This window comes from Hypomesus nipponensis, chromosome 2 (assembly GCF_054491055.1).
Source record: "Hypomesus nipponensis isolate SF chromosome 2, ASM5449105v1, whole genome shotgun sequence".
NCBI lineage: Eukaryota > Metazoa > Chordata > Actinopteri > Osmeriformes > Osmeridae > Hypomesus > Hypomesus nipponensis.
This window is the reverse complement of record NC_140362.1, coordinates 13,868,163-13,886,515: the sequence shown is the minus strand read 5'-3', so window position 1 is coordinate 13,886,515 and position 18,353 is coordinate 13,868,163. Positions and strand designations below refer to the sequence as shown.

The 18,353-nt window shown below is 50.8% G+C and overlaps 1 protein-coding gene across 2 annotated transcripts; it reads right to left on the bottom strand.

The window, feature by feature from the left end:
* Positions 1-3,637: 3,637 nt before the first annotated feature.
* Positions 3,638-18,063, bottom strand: faxcb (failed axon connections homolog, metaxin like GST domain containing b). Of its 2 annotated transcripts, XM_084707441.1 has the most exons (7): positions 17,689-18,063; positions 16,785-16,906; positions 7,270-7,405; positions 6,908-7,104; positions 5,697-5,914; positions 5,462-5,578; positions 3,638-5,245 (listed from the first exon to the last, which is right to left on the bottom strand). In XM_084707441.1, exons 1-7 carry the CDS (start codon positions 17,722-17,724, stop codon positions 4,899-4,901), a joined length of 1,173 nt encoding a protein of 390 aa, XP_084563567.1. In that variant the 5' UTR covers positions 17,725-18,063; the 3' UTR covers positions 3,638-4,898. The 2 variants fall into 2 exon arrangements, with proteins under 2 accessions (XP_084563567.1, XP_084563556.1); XM_084707430.1 differs by lacking the exon at positions 17,689-18,063 and having other exon boundaries at positions 16,785-17,658.
* Between the last annotated feature and the right edge of the window lie 290 nt (positions 18,064-18,353).

The window sequence follows — 18,353 nt, the reverse complement described above, 5'->3', positions numbered from 1 at the left end:
AACATAATTTCAGTGAGTCATATCATCAGCACAGGGGAAAGTGTGAACTAGCTCACTCTATCATGCTGATTGGATTTTAGGAGCAGATTGACTGCTGTAAAAGAGGGGACTATTTGCATATATTGAAAATGTTCGCCCCAAAAAAGCTTAAAAAATATATGAAATGTGTTCTTATTGTATTCCAGTATTCTATAGAAACATGTGAAAACATTTTCCTCAAACATTGAACCAGCAAACTTTGCAAAACACAACATTTGTCAATGCCAAAACTTATGGCCACGACTGTACAGAGAAAGACAGGACAGGGCAGCCCCAGACAAAACTCCCATGACAGATAGACAGAAGGTTCAATCAGTTCTGCAGGTTCTGCTGAGAAGACAGACAGAGGCTAGGGAACTACTCTATAAGAGGGCTGAACCCGGTGTGTGTGAGCGTGTGTGTGTCTGCATGTGTTTGGCTCATATTAACCTCACAGCATGTGGGTGAGAATGATTCCCCTTCACTCACAGAAAACACATGGTGATCAATCCTTGAGCTTATCTGGCTCCAGGTAACAGAGGGGACATGACTGAAGTGCACACACATACACACACGTACACACATATGCACACTCTCATAAATGAACACACACACACACACATCAGTTCTTCAGACTGTGTCTGGCCTGGCTCCTTTGGCAGCTTTAGAAGCCTCTCTTGTGAAGGGGTCGCCATGGTGACCCGTGCGTCGGAGGTTGTGAAGCGCAGCAACCTTGTGATCCAACCGGAACCGAGGAGACTGTCCTCGAGATGAGTGACTGAGTGCACAAGAGAAAACCTCCACTTCTCCCAAAAAGAGAAGAAGAAAAAAAGCGGAATTCAATTACACAGTCGAGCCCCTTCCGAGGCCTTGGGGAACGGAATCAACGCCATTTAAAAGTCTGATTACTCACAAAACCAATAACATTTTGACTCCTTGGTAATGGACCAGTAGATTAGAAAATTTAGATTACATTTAACCGCCCGTAGATTCTCATTAAAACACCACGAACTAGTTAGTAACAATAGGTAATTAAGAGTTTAATGAAGCATGTTACCGTTAGCGCTTGGTGCGGCTGTGCTTGTCTTATGGGACGGAGCTTTACTTTGCTCTTATCCTGCAGCAAAGCCACCTCGCGCCTCATTTGGGCAATACAACATATTAAATTAGATTAATGAATTTCGGTGTTGTCTCGTGGGATGGCAGAGCTCCACGTGGTGACAAGATAACAACGGATTATATATTGGCGAGACCCGTGCGCTGCAGGCAGACCGCGGCTCTGAGTTGCTCCCCGCCGACAGAGGTGGGATATGAGGCAGGAGCGGAGCAACCGGCTTCGGTTGGCACCTGCGGAATTACGGAATGCAAATAAAACACCACACAAATGTGTTGTGCTTGTAAACAAAAACAAATATTGAGTGCATTGTTGTGCCGTCTAAATAGCCTAGGTAACGAAATAAAACCAGAGGACAATACAATACAGGCTTTTAAAGACCAGAGTTAGCTGAAAAGGTTTAAATAATATATATCTTTTGCCCCTCTCGCCCGTTTCTTTCCACCCTCTGATGCCCCTGTCTCTCCTCTGTGGCGAGAGGAAGAGGAAGAAGGGAATGAAAAGAGGGAGGAGAAGAGAGGGGAGGGCAGGAGAGAGACAGATGGGCCAGTGTTGATTGTCCAGGACTGTCAGTATTGTTCTGGCTGCCAGGGAGGGTCACTCTGTCACAGAGAGAACCATGTCCCCAAAGGCCCCTGGGTCTAACATGTCACCCCCCTGCCAAACCCCAGCCTGCCCCCAGACTCTATTCCCCAGTCCCTTGCTCTCAGCCCCCAGCCAGCCTTCTGCCCCCAGCCAGACCCCAGACTCTATTCCCCAGCCCTAGGACTACAGCCCCCAGACAGGCCCCAGCTCACAGCCTGTATACCCCAGCCCTCAGAGGCCCAGCCCATTGTCACACACACTTTTTAATTTCTGAAATGCAATCAAGTGTGACACACAAACTGTTTACCTAGCGAGTCTAGCACAACCAAGGAATAAACAGGCACAGAAGCACACGCACACAAACACACGCACACAAACACACGCACATACACACATACACACATACACAGGGATCTGGGCCCAAACTAATCCTCTATAATACCAGCGAGTTAAAGAGGCTTTGCCAACATCCTCTACTCTCAGAAAGAAAGAGGGGAAGATAAAGACAAATATAAAAAACAAGAGAAAAAAGCTGCTGGGTTCGCCCTCTGTCTCGTCTGGGATTGCTAGTTATTGTTTTTATGGCATGACAACTGGGGAATTAGACTGTAAGCTTCTGGAGAGAGAGAGAGAGAGAGAGAGAGAGGGGGGGGGGACTGGGGAGGGGGGAGGGAGTTAAAAGAGAGAGGAGAAAATCATACAGGACAGGAAAAGGAGAGAAAAGAAGTGGAGAGGTGAGCAGAGGAGAGGACAATCCTTGGCAGCTATCCTGTGAGCGATCAGAGAGCCAGAGTCATCTCATCGGTGTGCCAATGAATTAATAAAGGTGTAATTAGAAAAGAAAACAGCGCCACCTGTTGGAATCGGCTCCCCTCTAACCCTGCCTTTGTGGTGAGCACCTGAGCCTGCCAGGACCAGTGTGTGTTTAACTGTATGTGTGTGTGTGTGTGTGTGTGTGTGTGTGCATGGGTACTACCTGGCAGCAAGAGGCAGGTTCTGGGGGTGAGCAGCTGGTCGTGGGGGGTCGCAGTGGCCTCCCATCCCTCAGGACTCAGGGGGGAGGCAGATGGACGGACCCCTGCCAAGGAGGAGGTCTGGGGGCCAGGGGGCTGGGGGGCTGGAGGGCCAAGGGGGCTGGAAGGGCTGGGTACAGCCAAAACCAACTGAATACACACATCCAGGTCAGAAACAGAAGGAACTAGCATAACACAGATTGCACCTGCAGGGAGGGATGTGCAGGAGGTCTATGTGGATCTAGAAAGACACATCATTTTAAGACTACAACGGAAAATATTCCACATCAAGTCTAAAAGACAAGTCTTTGGTTGGGATGCTGCAGGGTGTGTGTGTGTGTGTGCGCGTGTGTATGTGTGCACGTGTGTGTGTGCATGAGTGTGTGTTGACTTGGGATAATGTGTTTGCTGTACCAGGGGAGTTTCCTTTTTAATTTGCCTCTGTGTGTTTACCTCTCTTTGTGGATCACTGATCTGTTCAGAGAGAAAGAAAGAGAGAGAGAGAGAGAGAGAGAGAGAGAGAGAGAGAGAGAGAGAGAGAGAGAGAGAGAGAAAAAAATTAAAAGAGGAGTGCAGATTGTGTGAAGCTGTTTGGCCCTTCAGGCCCCAGGGCCTCGCTGGCAGCCTGCACCTGCTCCTCCTCCTGGGACACTTGCTCCTGATCCTACGCTCCTCTCCACTCATCTTCTTCTCTTATCCTCGCTTCTCCTCTCCTCTCTTCCCCCTATCCTCCCCTCCCCTCTCCCTCTCCTCTCCACCCCCTTCCCTCCTCTCTCATTGCCTCCCCTTATCTCCCCTCTTCTCTGCTTGGTTATTTTCTTAACGGATTGACACATAGTCCACGGAGTTGAAGTAAATACAAGGTGAGCTGTGGAATGTTGAAATGATCAAAACACACGTGTCTCTATAGGTCGGAAATGATGACAGCATGTCTTTATTTAGGCTCCAGTACTGTCACATATAACATGGTGGTCCACAGGTCAGATTTCTTGGTCCACCTCGTCACCACATGAAGTTTAACAACACTAGAAAGGCTATTCTGATTGGGTAGTCTCGTATTTATCATGTTGTGCCTCTGCAATGAACTACTGACTACTATGATCCTGATTTATATTGCAGGTACACACAAATACAAACAAACATACGCACGCACACACGTCAGTTGTATGTAGTGCTACTAACTACTGATAGACCAAGCAGTGTTTCTGTCCTCCAATCAAACAGCCTAAAAAAACAACAACTATCTGATTAGAACAGCCAATCACATGACAAATCAGTTCAAATGAAACACGAGTGTGCAAAACAATTGTGTGCTCTCTTTGAGAGCAGTAAGAAAACAAGCCGTTATATAAATTAACAGTTTGACATAGACTATGTTGATATTCAAATAAAAAAATAAAATAAAGTGCCACTGGTTTGGTCAGTCAGAAATGAACAACCCAACGTCAAATCCAACAATCAATCACAGTAATCACATTCATCTCTATTCACTCTGCACATACACAGTTAATTTGACTAGGGGACACATTTAATCTGGTGTTACTTTATGATTTTTAGATTTTTTTTTATTTGAGGCTGAAGAAAGAATGGCATACAGTAATGTAGAGCTACGGCGGCCTCTGGTGGTGAGAAAGTAGAACTGCGTCCAAACTTGTCCAGTTACCAGCTCACCATGGTCAACATCCTCCTCCATATATCCAGACTCCATCTCTCCATCTCTCCAACTTATATCCCTCCATCTCTCCATCTTATATCCCTCCATCTCTCCATTTTATATCCCTCCATCTCTCCACCCCTCCATTCTACCAGTCCAAGTGGCAGTCTCTCTGGCACTGAAGGTCAATAAGACCCTGCCAGACCACGGGAGCACACGTCACAGCATGACACGCCCAAACAGGAAGTCCATAAACTCATACAAGAAGTCACTTGACTAACAGGTTGTCATACACGGCATATAGACACCAGTGCAGAGCTCTGGAAGGACATTATTAATGGTAATCATAACGAACCCTTTCATTGGACGAACAGCTCATCGGAAGTCCACTCATAAAACCCTTTCTGATTCTGATTGGACGGAACTGTTTTATCAGAGATGCCCTCATTGGACTATCAGATCATGAGAGGCCCTGTCAGGCCCTGGGACTGCCACGGCAAAAGCAGTGATGTCATCAGACTATTTGGCTCGCCGTTTCCGGACAGGGGTCAGGGCTTCCCTTGAGCTGCAGCTCGTTGTCTGAGTCCGTGCCCACGTCAGAGTCAAACAGGGATGCGTCCGTGTCGGTGGAGTGTGCACGGCAGTGCGCGTGCGCGTGTTTGTCTCCACTCCGAGGGCCGCTGTCCTCGCTCTCCTCCAGGGTGTCAGTCCTGGAGAACAGGCCCAGGTCCGCAGGGCCAGTGGGAGACCCGCGGCTGTCTGTCTCCCCGTCGTAGTACAGATCCTCCAGGTCCACGAACCACTCGGGCCAGAAGCGCCTGCGCATGCGCTCACAGAACATGGCCAGGTTGATGAGCTCACCTGGGGAGGGTGGGGCGAGAGGGAGGGAGGACGCAGGGGACCACAAGTTGGAATCAAGAAAAGGAATGTCTGACCAGTCGGTATTCCCTGTCGTGAATTCACTCGTGCTGATGATAACCCAACACCGCATGCTGGCTTTCACTGCCACCTACTGGTGAAAATGGGAGGATTACACCAGGAAACAGGAACTGCTGTCGCATCAACAGGGGCTCCTACCTTTGATGAGCTGTTCGGGTCGCGACCCCGGCAGGCTCCACATGGGCACGGCCAACAGGCCGAAGACGCTAGCGTCCAGCTGAGACACACAGCCTCCCAGGAAGTAGCGCTTCTCACCTGGGGGATGGACGGGAAGCAGAACTCAGACACAGCGCAGGCTCCTCCTCCTCCTCTGCTCCCCATCCTCCCTCTCTCCTCTCTCTCCCCCTTTCCTCTCCCACTCCGCCCTTCTCACCCAGTAGATCGGCCAGCGTGCGCAGGTCCTTCTCCATCAGCAGGTAGATGTGCTCGCGGGGGAGCCGCCCCAGGCCCTGGCCGTACATCTCTCTCTGGAGCACGCCGCTCGTCAGCTGACCCAGCACCCAGCGCAGCACGCCACTCAGGGGGCCGCAGACGGGAAGCAGCTGCTGGCTCTGCTCCTGGTGCTCCACCCACTGACAGTAGACGATGGTCCTGGATACACACACACACACAGGCAAGGAGGATGATGGTTGTCGTGACTGGAGTGTTAGACCGGGGAGAAATGTTATCGTTCTGGTCCTCAGCGCCAATATTCCTATCACCACCGCCCCCGCCCCTTGCCCAGCCCCCCCCCCCCTCCCCTTCTCACTGCACGCGCACAAACAGGAAGCACAGGGGGTATGTCATTATAAAAGCAATTAGCTTGTGAAATCCATCCAGTTTAGGTTCATTGTTCCAGATGAAAGGCGGCCGATGTGTGTGTCTCTTAGCCTCTGGACGGGCAGTGAAAGGAGAGGCACCATACATCCCAGTCCCACACCTGACATCCTCTCCCTCCAGTGCAAGGCCTTCTGTTAGCCTGACTACAGACACGCACACACACATACATACCCTGAGAAACATGCTATCCCACTGCCCTGGGACATCCATAAATAATTGAATCAATAGCCCTCTGTTGGTCTAAACATAGCCCACTCTCACTGAGATAGGGAGGGGGGATGGAAGGAGGAGAGAAAAGAGGTCAGAGGGGAGGAAATAAGAAACGGAGAGAGGAAGAAAGCGATCAATGAAGAGTGTGAGAGAGAAATAGACAGATACAAAGAGAGAGATCAATAAAGAGTGAAATAAATATTAATTAAGGTAGGGAATGCAATCAATAAAGAAAAGAGAGAGAGAAAGCGAGTGAGAGAGAGAGAGAGAGAGAGAGAGAGAGAGAGAGAGAGAGAGAGAGAGAGAGAGAAGAGAGAGAGAGAGAGAGAGAGAGAGAGAGAGAGAGAGAGAGAGAGAGAGAGAGAGAGAGAGAGAGAGAGAGAGAGAGAGAGAGAGAGAGAGAGAAAGAGAGAAAGAGGCAGGATGAGTATTATCTTCACCACACACTTACAAAATCACCTCAGGAATAGACAACAGTCTTGGAGAGCGACTGTGTGCACATGAGTCTACTGTATAATGTGAGGGTGTGAGAGAGAATCTGTGTGTGCGTCTCACCAGTAGAGGTGTTCCTCCACCATGATGGTAACCGCACGGGAGAGCGCCCTCTCCTGGGCACTCAGGTGCTTGTTCAGGCTGAGGCCCAGCTTCTGCTCCAGGAAGTCCACTATGAACTCTGACCCTGAAACCTGCTGGTGGTTGTACTCTATCCAAGGCATCTTCCCCTGGGGCGAGAGCCCCCCATCAAAGTAGTTCTGCAGGGGCACCAAACAGGAAGAGGCGAGGGATTAGGGATTTCCCCCAAATCCTTATATGACACACTTCACTTCTGTCCATCCTGAGACACACAGTGAGCACACAGGGTGTGTGTGTGTGTGTGTGTGTGTGTGTGTGTGTGTGTGTGTGTGTGTGTGTGGTACCTGGTAAGGGAGGTCGAGCATGCGCAGGTAGGTCTCCAGCTGCAGACAGAAGGGCGACAGGCTGGGGGCTCCGTGGTTGGGCCTGGAGAACTGGTGGAGGATAATGGTGTCCTTAGAGTCCAGCTGCTGCTCCTTCCTGAGGGAGGGAGGAAGGGAGGAAGGGAGGGAGGAAGGGAGGGGGGAGGGAGGGAGGGAGGGAGGGAGGGAGGGAGGGAGGGAGGGAGGGAGGGAGGGAGGGAGGGAGGGAGGGAGGGAGGGAGGGAGGGAGGGAGGGAGGGAGGGAGGGAGGGAGGGAGGGGAAAACAGAGAGAGACAGTGAGAGAGAGGCAGGATGAGGGACAGGTGGAGAGAGAGAGAGTGAAACAGATAAAGAGAGAGAGAGAGAGAGAGAGAGAGAGAGAGAGAGAGAGAGAGAGAGAGAGAGAGAGAGAGAGAGGGGGGGAGAGCGCTAAGAGAATTAAGAAGGAAGTGAGAAGATAGAGACAAAAAGAAAAGAGTTGAACAGTCAGTGTGTAGCCTAACAGCAAGGCAGATTCTGATTGGAGGATGGGAGTTGTTTTCAGCTCCAAGCCCCCCAGGGAAGGAGAGAGGGAGAGAGAGAGAGAGGGGGGGGGGGGGCAGAAAGGAGGGGGGCAGCTGCTGCTCTTTATAGCCAGGGTGACACAGCAGAGCAGGATGCTACCCACACTCCCCACAGAGAAATATACTGTTTGTATACACACACAGACAGACAGACAGACAGACAGACAGACATTGACAAATACAAACACAGGGTTAGGGTTAGTGATAGCTAGAGTCCATAACTAAATCAGATTTAATCTGAAGTCAGACTGATGACTATTCAGTCAAAATGAAACATGCAAGTTTAATGTTTACACGTTGTTTGATCTCTATAGAGCAGATCAGGAAATTGACGTTTTTTACTATCGCTGTCCAGAGAGTCGTAGTGCTGAAACGGTTCAGACATTGTGACAGCCCATTTTCTCTAAGATGGTGAAAAACTAAGCAGTCAGTCGAAGTCAATGACCAGTTTCCCAGACTGCACGGGCCAGTGAATCATAGAACTATCCCAAGAGGCAACACGAGCCAAAGGCTTATACCATCACCACTGGGTAGCCTATATAGGTAATGAATGTGATTCATATGAGGATTAATGAACGACAAACAGTGACAGATTATAGCCCATAAAACAAGCCACTGGAACACCGGTCCCGTCCGTCGTGGGTACCGGATGTTCTTTCTTAAATCCATGAGTGACGGCTTTATTATTGCAAGGGCGTACTTTTCCCAACATTAAAATATAGGCGGAGTAATCCTTGATACCAAAAGACGACAAGGATTTCAATTATGATCTTTTATTCGTCCGCTTTTACATATAGGAACAGAGTGAACGTAGCTCACGTGGTATGTCAGATCAGGGCATCGTGACTGCTGCAGAGCCCGAGGAACGGTTATTTATGTTCAAGTCGCTGGGCAGGCACGAGACCTGGCACATGAGCAGACGCGTGATTCATACAGTACAGTCCGAATGGTCGGTGTTTTACGACCATCTCTGCATGCAGATTGTGCTACAATAAACACAACGAACGATCTAGAAAACAGAGAGAGGTTGGGTTGTTGGTGCAGCCGCAGTCAATAACCTAGCCAAAGTGAATGGGCCTGTAAAGCAATAATGACAATCTTCATCCTCATCATCCTCATGCACCTTGCATCCTCCGATTTTTACACAGACATAATGTAACGGGAGCAAATGTCATTCATTTGAACACATGTTTGGGGGCGGGACAGCCGATATCGTTCTGTATGTTTGCTGTGTCGGTGTTTGCGTGACATCTCTCTACAGGTGTTCCTTATCGGCGGGCTGATTTGACCACCTACGGGATTGGCTGGGTAAAGGCATAAGAACAAACCAAGATCTCCTCTACAGGGCTCGCACCCGACTACGGACGACCACGGTTTCCACACACGGAGGCGAGATCCGGAGCCAGCCGCCCTCTTCCCCGAGTCCTGGATGATCGGTCAGCACGGTGCCTCCAAGCCCCATCAGATTGTTCAACGCACTCAACTCCACGCCATAAAGGGAAGTAGCCCCGCTATTACTTTATGTGTGTAAGAACAACTGCAACCGTGATCGTTACATTTGGTTGCGTTTAATTATACACCTCCTGCACTTCCCCAGCACACAGAAGAAGCAGACGCCATCAGCAGTGTGGACGACTACCCCGAGACGAACTATTGTTGGTGTGGATTATAGTTTCCTGTTTCCCCAGTCTGAGCTGGGCTGCTAACGCACGGGGGAACAACGTCAGTGCCTCGTAGGCGTGGCCGACAGGCTCGCATCTGTCCCTCAACCTCCTCCTGGACTTCGGTTGGCTAGGCCGTGGGTTGGGCCGTGAGTACTGTCGAACGGTGATTGGCCTTCGAATCCGTTCCCCGTTAGAGTAGGGAATTGTGTATTTTAAATTGTGGTTAGACTTTCCACTGGCTGCCCGCAGTGTCACCATATTTATATCGATTATCTTCATACCTGGGGCTCTGTGTTGTCATACTGGGTGGTGATCTTACCTGTTGGCTCATTTAGCCTCCAGCTGTTTGCATATTGCACATGCTATTATAGTGCCAGATTGTTTGCAGTTTTTGCACGTACGTTTGCAGTGTCATTGTTTACACGCTTTGCACAGACTGATCTCAGTGGGGATCACTGCTTAAACTTTGCACATCTTGACGTTTTCCACTATAGGGTTACCACACGGTCGGTTAGATTACTATAGCCTCTTTACAGGTTTGCAGATAATACCCATTTCCACTGCCGGCGCCTAGTCTGGCCACCCTGTTCTAACTGTGAATTGATGAGTTGTTTTCTTGTGTTATTTCCTCTGCTAGTATTTTATAGGATGACAGTTTCCTGTTTTAAACTTTGTTAATACCAATAAAACCGTGTTCATAAATACATTGTTGGTATTGTTGTGTATTCCAGGGTCTAACGTTTTTAACCTGTCCGGTTACAAATTTGGCGTAGTCGGCAGGACCCTTGACGTACACAGCAATATGAATAATGGCGGGCAGCCAATGGTAGCGGGGGCACAACCCCAAGTAGTGCCCACAATGATGCCATGGTTCATGAGTGGGCCATGGGTGCCAAAGTATAGCGGGGAAGGAGAACCATCCAAATTTCTAGATTGGCGAACCCAAATTGAGGCTTTTATTCGGGCCCAGGGGCTAAATGACGAACAGCGGGTAGACTTTTTGTTGAGCGTATTGGAAGGGAATGCAAAAAGGGAGGTGGCGCTGTTGGCAGAGGCTGATCGAAATACGGATGTAAAGATTCTGGACGCCCTGGCGAGGCTGTATGGGGGCCAGCAACCAGTAGCCCTGCTGCGAGTACAGTTCTTTAACTGTAAACAAGAACCTGGAGAGGATGTGGGCACGTTCACTCTTCGGCTGCGGGAGCTGCATCACAGGTGGAGAGCAAGAGACCCCCAGGATGCGGGCTCGGATGACGAACTGCTGCGCACCCAGTTTTCCATGGGCCTGAGGCAGGGATTAGCCAAACAAGAACTGCAAAGACAGCTCAGAAGGGTCACAACGCTTACATTTGTCCAGGTCTGTGCAGAGGCAAAAGCATTGGAGCGTGAACTGGGCCACACTGAAGAAGCCCAAGTTTGCCCAACTGTTGCCACAACATCCAAGAGGCCCTCAACGGTCACCTCTGATTGGCAGCAAATGAAGGAAGCCCTCCGAGCCGAATTGCGTCAAGAGTTGACAGAACAGGTGAGCCTCCTAAGTAAATCCATCGTCGAACAGCTGCAAGGGCGTTTAAACATCATACCAGCCACCGGTGCTACAGCACTGCCGGCCATGGGTGCAAACCCCCAACAGGCTTGGCGTCAAGAACATGACCCGAGACGACAGCGGCTAGGGTCTGCCCCCCCGGATAATACGTCTTACCAATGGGATGGCCAAGGGAGAGCCATTTGCCGCGACTGCGGGGAGGCTGGGCATATTCAGAGGTTTTGCCCACGGCGACGGCCGCACCAGCCGGGTTTTCGGTATCCCCGGTCACAGCAGGGCGAGTGAACCGGGAGGGGCCCCAGATCGTACCCCCACAAAGGCCCTCAATGGTGGGCAAATGCCCTGAAGTGGAAGTGTTTGTTCAAGGGCAACGGGTTCCATTTATACTTGACACTGGCTCCCAAGTCACCATGTTCAGCCAAACACTGTTCCAGCACTATTTTGGGGGGGAGTGCATACAAGATCCCAGTGGTATACCATGGCTAACCTTGAAAGCGGCCAATGGTCTTCGTATTCCTTATGTGGGTTATGCTGTCTTGGATTTTAGTATTGGGGGAATAGACATTAAGAAAAAGGGTGTGGTTATTGTGAGGGATGATTGTATAAACACAGAATATGGCCTCCTTGGAATGAATGTGGTGGCGGATTGTTGGACAGAGGTATTCCGTAGGGGGCACCCAGGAGTGACGGCATTTAAATCTGTGTTCTCTCCTCATGCAGAGAAGGCTTGGGATGCAGCTTTTGCCGCTTGCCAGAAAGCGGATACGTCGATGGGCCAGATGGAGCTACAAGGGGTGGCTAGACTCCAGCGGCAGTCCCCAGTGAGGTTACCTCCTACCACAGAGACTATTATCTGGGCCCAAGTTCCACAAGCAGCTGGCCTACAGGATTGCCTGGTCCTGGTTGAAGACCTAGAAGACCATGGGCACGAATGGAGAGTGGCCAGATCTTTGAGCTGGACCCGTGGTGGGAGGGTCCCCCTGCGCATCTGCAACCCTAATCCTTTCCCGCTGGAACTACCTCAACGACGCCCCCTGGCTACAGTGACCCAGATTGACCCCAGAGATGTACAAGGGCGGTCGAAGTTGGTGCTGCGCAATACTGGTCCCCAGATAGTTGAGGTCGATGTACAGCACGTAGGGCAGACTTCAACCGAGGAGCACCCGGCACTGGCACTACGTGGGGAGGAATTGAATGACTATCAACAAGCACAACTGAAGGCCCTCCTGCAGAAGTGGTCACACATATTCGCTGCACACGATGAAGATTTTGGAAGGACCTCAGTGGTCACCCACCAGATACCCACTGGCACAGCACCCCCAATAAGAGAACGCTACCGCCCTGTCGCTCCAAACCTCTACCCAGAGTTGAGGGCCTTATTGCAGGGCATGCTTGACAGTGGGGTGGTGAAAGAAAGTTCGAGTCCGTGGGCAGCTCCAGTGGTCCTGGCAAAAAAGAAAGACGGGTCGTGGAGATTCTGTGTGGATTACCGCAAGCTTAATTCCGTGACTCACAAAGACTCCTTTCCCCTGCCGCGCATTGAGGAGTCCCTCACGAGCCTAACCCAAGCCAAATGGTACTCCACGCTCGACTTGGCGAGCGGATACTGGCAAGTGGATGTCGCACCAGAGGACCAGGAGAAGACTGCGTTCACTACACCCTTTGGCCTCTACCACTTTGAACGTATGCCTTTTGGACTCTGCAATGCGCCAGCTACGTTTCAGAGATTAATGCAACGTTGCCTCGGCTCACAAGTGTACGATCACCTCTTGATTTATCTCGATGACGTCATAGTCTATTCGCCCGACTTCCCCACCCACTTACAACACCTAGAACAGGTATTTACCCGCCTTCAAGAACATGGCCTGAAACTACAACCCCGTAAGTGTCATCTGTTCCAGAAGCAAGTGGTCTACCTGGGGCATGTGGTTAGCAGTCAGGGTGTGGCAACCGACCCAGACAAGACGGCCATTGTCCGCGATTGGGCTGCGCCCACGACCGTCAAGCAAGTGAGGTCATTTTTAGGCTTCGCGGGGTACTACAGGCGATTTATCCCTGCTTTCTCCAAAGTCGCCGCTCCACTTCACCAGCTCCTACAGGGCCAGGCTAATAGACCTTCTGCCCCAATCCAGTGGACAGCTGACTGCCAAGTTGCTTTTGACAACCTGAAACAGGCTCTTCTTAGTGCCCCCATACTGGCTTTTGCGGACTTCCAATTGCCTTTCAAGCTGTACACAGACGCCAGCCTGGATGGCCTAGGAGCGGTCCTGTCCCAAGTCCAGGATGGAAAAGAGCGGGTCATAGCATACGCAAGCCGTAGCCTCGCTCCGGCTGAGCGCAACGACAAAAATTACAGCTCCTTCAAGCTGGAGCTCTTGGCCTTGAAGTGGGCAATTACAGACAAATTCAAAGACTACTTGTGGGGGGCCCAAGTCACTGTGTTCACAGACAACAACCCGCTAGTCCACCTGCAGACCGCACGACTGGGGGCAACCGAACAACGATGGGTGGCCCAACTGGCCAACTACTCGTACGAAGTACGCTACCGACCAGGGACGGCCAACCGAAACGCAGATGTCTTGTCGCGACTTCCAGGAGAAGCCACCAGCACCACCACACAGGCCACAGCGTGCACGACGTCAGTAGAACCCTGCCCTGGCTCAAACCTATGGGCGACGCGTCAAATAGAGGATCCAGACCTACGACTCCTCCAGGCCTGGAGGCTAGAGGCAGAACCTCCAGTCACCGGTAACCGTTCGGCCTTGTCCCCACAACTCCGTCGCCTGCTTCAAGAGTGGGACCATCTGGAGCTTCAAGATGGAGCCTTGGTGAGGCACGTCACTGAACCTGACACTGGGGCCCCAGTAAGACAAATTGTCATCCCAGAGGGCCAAGCTCGATCGATATGGGAGGAATACCACAGAGCGGCAGGTCACGCTCACGGCGACAAGATGATGTCCTTGCTTAGGAGGAGGTTCTTTTGGGTGGGAATGAGTGCAAGTGCCCGGGCATGGACCACCGAATGTACCACCTGTGTGGTAGGAAAGCGGGGGCAACAACCAAAAGCCCCCCTGTGCCCCATTCCGTCCAGCTTTCCATTTGAAACTGTGGCCCTGGACTTTTTATCACTCGGAAGGCCCGCGGACCCTTACCAATATATTTTGGTCATCACGGATCTGTTTTCACGCTACGCACTGGCCGTGCCCACGAAGGATCAGACGGCTGCTACAACGGTGAAGGCACTGTGGACTGCTCTCATCCTCCCATTTGGCTGCCCAGAACGGATCCTCACCGACCGAGGGGGAGCATTCGAGTCGGCCCTAATGCAACAACTATGTGCCATGTATGGCTGCAGGAAGGTACATACTACCCCGTACCACCCACAGGGCAACGGGGCCTGCGAAAGGCTTAACCGCACACTTCTGTCCCTGTTGAGCACAATCGAGGTTAAGCACCAGGCCCAGTGGCCAGTTCATCTTCCAGCCCTCCTGCAAGCATACAACAATTCCTCCCACGCTAGCACCGGGATGACACCACACTACGTCGTGTTTGGCCGCCACGCCAGGCTTCCAGTGGACATGCTACATGAAGTCGCACCACCTCAACAAAGAGCTGATCTAGACGGGTGGGTCCGAACGCACTATCACTCACTTCTACAAGCTTATGACGCAGTACGGGGAAATGCGGAGCGTCGTGTAAACTGGAACCAAAAACGGTATGACCGCAATGCCCGTACCTTGCCGCTGCTACCTGGAGAGAGGGTGCTAATCAGAAATTTTCGCCGTCGGGCTCAAGGTAAATTGGCCCCTCAGTGGCTCCCATTACCCTTTGTAGTCGTCTCCCAGCCTTACCAGGACCGGCCAGTATTTGCTATACGGCCAGAGGGTAAAGATGGTCCTATTCGAACAATCCATCGTAACAACTTGAGATCCTGTCCTGGTGATCCACCACCAACCAACCACACCCCTGCGAACCCACATAGAAACGACACCTGGCAACCAGAACCGGTTTGGCCATACATCCCACTGGCACGCCACCAACTGATGCCACAACAGCAGCAGGAACCCACAGCCGCACCGCTGAGACCGGCCGCAGCGCCAACGGCCTCCACAGCAACGCCACCTCCTGCCATTGCTCCAGTCGCCCCGGCCCCCGAAGCCCCTGTATACGATCTAGTAGTTCCTCTTAATGTACCTGTAGATCATGGCCCAACCCCTACACACCATCAAGGAACCGCAACGGGTACCCCACCAAGGTACCCAGCTCGCCACAATCGGGGTCAACCTCCAGCACGGTACCGCCCTGAGGATTGAACCAGACAGTAGTGCTCGGGACGACCACTGTTAATGTGGGGGGGAATTGTAACGGGAGCAAATGTCATTCATTTGAACACATGTTTGGGGGCGGGACAGCCGATATCGTTCTGTATGTTTGCTGTGTCGGTGTTTGCGTGACATCTCTCTACAGGTGTTCCTTATCGGCGGGCTGATTTGACCACCTACGGGATTGGCTGGGTAAAGGCATAAGAACAAACCAAGATCTCCTCTCAGGGCTCGCACCCGACTACGGACGACCACGGTTTCCACACACGGAGGCGAGATCCGGAGCCAGCCGCCCTCTTCCCCGAGTCCTGGATGATCGGTCAGCACGGTGCCTCCAAGCCCCATCAGATTGTTCAACGCACTCAACTCCACGCCATAAAGGGAAGTAGCCCCGCTATTACTTTATGTGTGTAAGAACAACTGCAACCGTGATCGTTACATTTGGTTGCGTTTAATTATACACCTCCTGCACTTCCCCAGCACACAGAAGAAGCAGACGCCATCAGCAGTGTGGACGACTACCCCGAGACGAACTATTGTTGGTGTGGATTATAGTTTCCTGTTTCCCCAGTCTGAGCTGGGCTGCTAACGCACGGGGGAACAACGTCAGTGCCTCGTAGGCGTGGCCGACAGGCTCGCATCTGTCCCTCAACCTCCTCCTGGACTTCGGTTGGCTAGGCCGTGGGTTGGGCCGTGAGTACTGTCGAACGGTGATTGGCCTTCGAATCCGTTCCCCGTTAGAGTAGGGAATTGTGTATTTTAAATTGTGGTTAGACTTTCCACTGGCTGCCCGCAGTGTCACCATATTTATATCGATTATCTTCATACCTGGGGCTCTGTGTTGTCATACTGGGTGGTGATCTTACCTGTTGGCTCATTTAGCCTCCAGCTGTTTGCATATTGCACATGCTATTATAGTGCCAGATTGTTTGCAGTTTTTGCACGTACGTTTGCAGTGTCATTGTTTACACGCTTTGCACAGACTGATCTCAGTGGGGATCACTGCTTAAACTTTGCACATCTTGACGTTTTCCACTATAGGGTTACCACACGGTCGGTTAGATTACTATAGCCTCTTTACAGGTTTGCAGATAATACCCATTTCCACTGCCGGCGCCTAGTCTGGCCACCCTGTTCTAACTGTGAATTGATGAGTTGTTTTCTTGTGTTATTTCCTCTGCTAGTATTTTATAGGATGACAGTTTCCTGTTTTAAACTTTGTTAATACCAATAAAACCGTGTTCATAAATACATTGTTGGTATTGTTGTGTATTCAAGGGTCTAACGTTTTTAACCTGTCCGGTTACAACATAACACCATATACACGGATCGTGATGAGGATATGAAGACATGTCATTCACGGTAGCATTTTCTGTACGGAGTTTTTAACGGAGATCCTACCTGATAGCGAGCAGCTCGTGCAATAGGTAAGCGGCGGCGGCAAGGAGCGCTCCACCGGTGACATAGAGCGTCTTCTTCCACCATGAGTCGGTACCCAGTCCCGTCACGAGCGCACTGTAATCCTGTAAAGGAACAGCGGCAAAGTATCCATATAAAGACTGGTGTTCCTCAGAGCCACAAAACCCAAAGGGCAGGCTGTGGTTTCGGCCGAGCTCAACCACGCAGGGCCGGGACGAGGCGAAGCCAGCACTCCAATACATGGTCTCTTTCGGTAGGCCTGCCCTCCAACTTCCACCCAATAACCTCCACCGGACCTCATCAAAGTGCCTGGACAGCTATACAGCCTGGCGACATGGTGTCGATCAACCGAGCGGGAGGTAGCAGCATCTTCGCCCCTGATGGTGCCCGCACCCACATCGGCATCCTCCGCCAGAGCTCGGAGCCTTTGTCTGTTCCAATGGAAGCCAGTGATGTCACCGCGCCTCGCCGGAGTACACTCCCCTCGCATCTCAGTAAAACTAACAACGATGCGAGCTGACGGGGAACATACTGTAGCCTGCAGCCTGTCCACCTGAATATCTGAACTGGGCTAAAGCAGATGTCTCTGCAAACTGTTTCAGCACTCATAATCCACCGGTATTAGCTAAAGAGCAATAAGAGATCCAAACATGTATTAATTAGACTACCTCTATCCTCCTCTTTATGAGTGGAATTTTTAATGTTACATATTATATAGTAGGCTATTAATCCATAATACTCACTGTTAAAACAATGAAAAAAATATGTTTTCAACCTGTAGGCTATGTAAACACACGAACAACACACACCAGTGTCGATGCCAGACTCGGCTAATTTAGCAACAGCCTAACACACAAATTACAATAGACTTTGTAGTTTTACTCACCCGGTAACAACTTGTAAAATGAATATGGACAGTCATCTCGGAAAATACATTGGTACAGCGAGTTCTCTGTAGCGATTGCTTTCCGCATCTCTGTTGCAAAACAACTGATTTCGTAAGGATTCTTTAACTGAAGGGCAGTTACGTACCCAGCGAGAAGCAGTAGGCTAAAAACACGGTGTCGTCCGCAACCCGGTCCTGTCATTTACAGGCATGCCCTCAACATTTTCAAACGCGTGTGTGGGGAGATCATAGGACGTGCTGCTTCAACATTGCAAGCTTAATCAATATCTTAACATATAATGGCGTTTAGGATTAACCGACGAGAATCCATAATCGTCAATTAGCGGTTTTCGAAATCTGAAGCCTGTTGCTGAGTGGGACACTGAATTAAGGGTAATTCACACGTCACCTCTTCTCAGTAATAGAACATCTATGTTGCTGATATGCACCAGAAATTTCAGATCAACTGTTCCATAAGCAGAACAAGGAGTTCCAACTGTTTCCAGAACCTTCAGCATGGCAGGTTTGTTGATGTTGCTTTAGGAGTGACACTCCTGGAAGGCTTGGGGTGGAGTTATGTAATAATTCACTAACAGGCCAATTACCCTCCCCTAGTTGCCATGGAGATGGGATACAGCCCAGTCCTATATTTGTGTGGTCAGGAG

What these genes read in the sequence shown, in the direction of transcription:
- faxcb (XM_084707430.1), bottom strand. Translation starts at nt 17,044, where the DNA reads ATGTATTGGAGTGCTGGCTTCGCCTCGTCCCGGCCCTGCGTGGTTGAG. An exon ending in CACGAGCTGCTCGCTATCAG is followed by an intron (nt 7,406 to 16,784) that starts GTAGGATCTCCG and finishes TCCCTCCCTCAG; the next exon opens with GAAGGAGCAGCAGCTGGACT. An exon ending in TGCTCGACCTCCCTTACCAG is followed by an intron (nt 7,105 to 7,269) that starts GTACCACACACA and finishes GTGCCCCTGCAG; the next exon opens with AACTACTTTGATGGGGGGCT.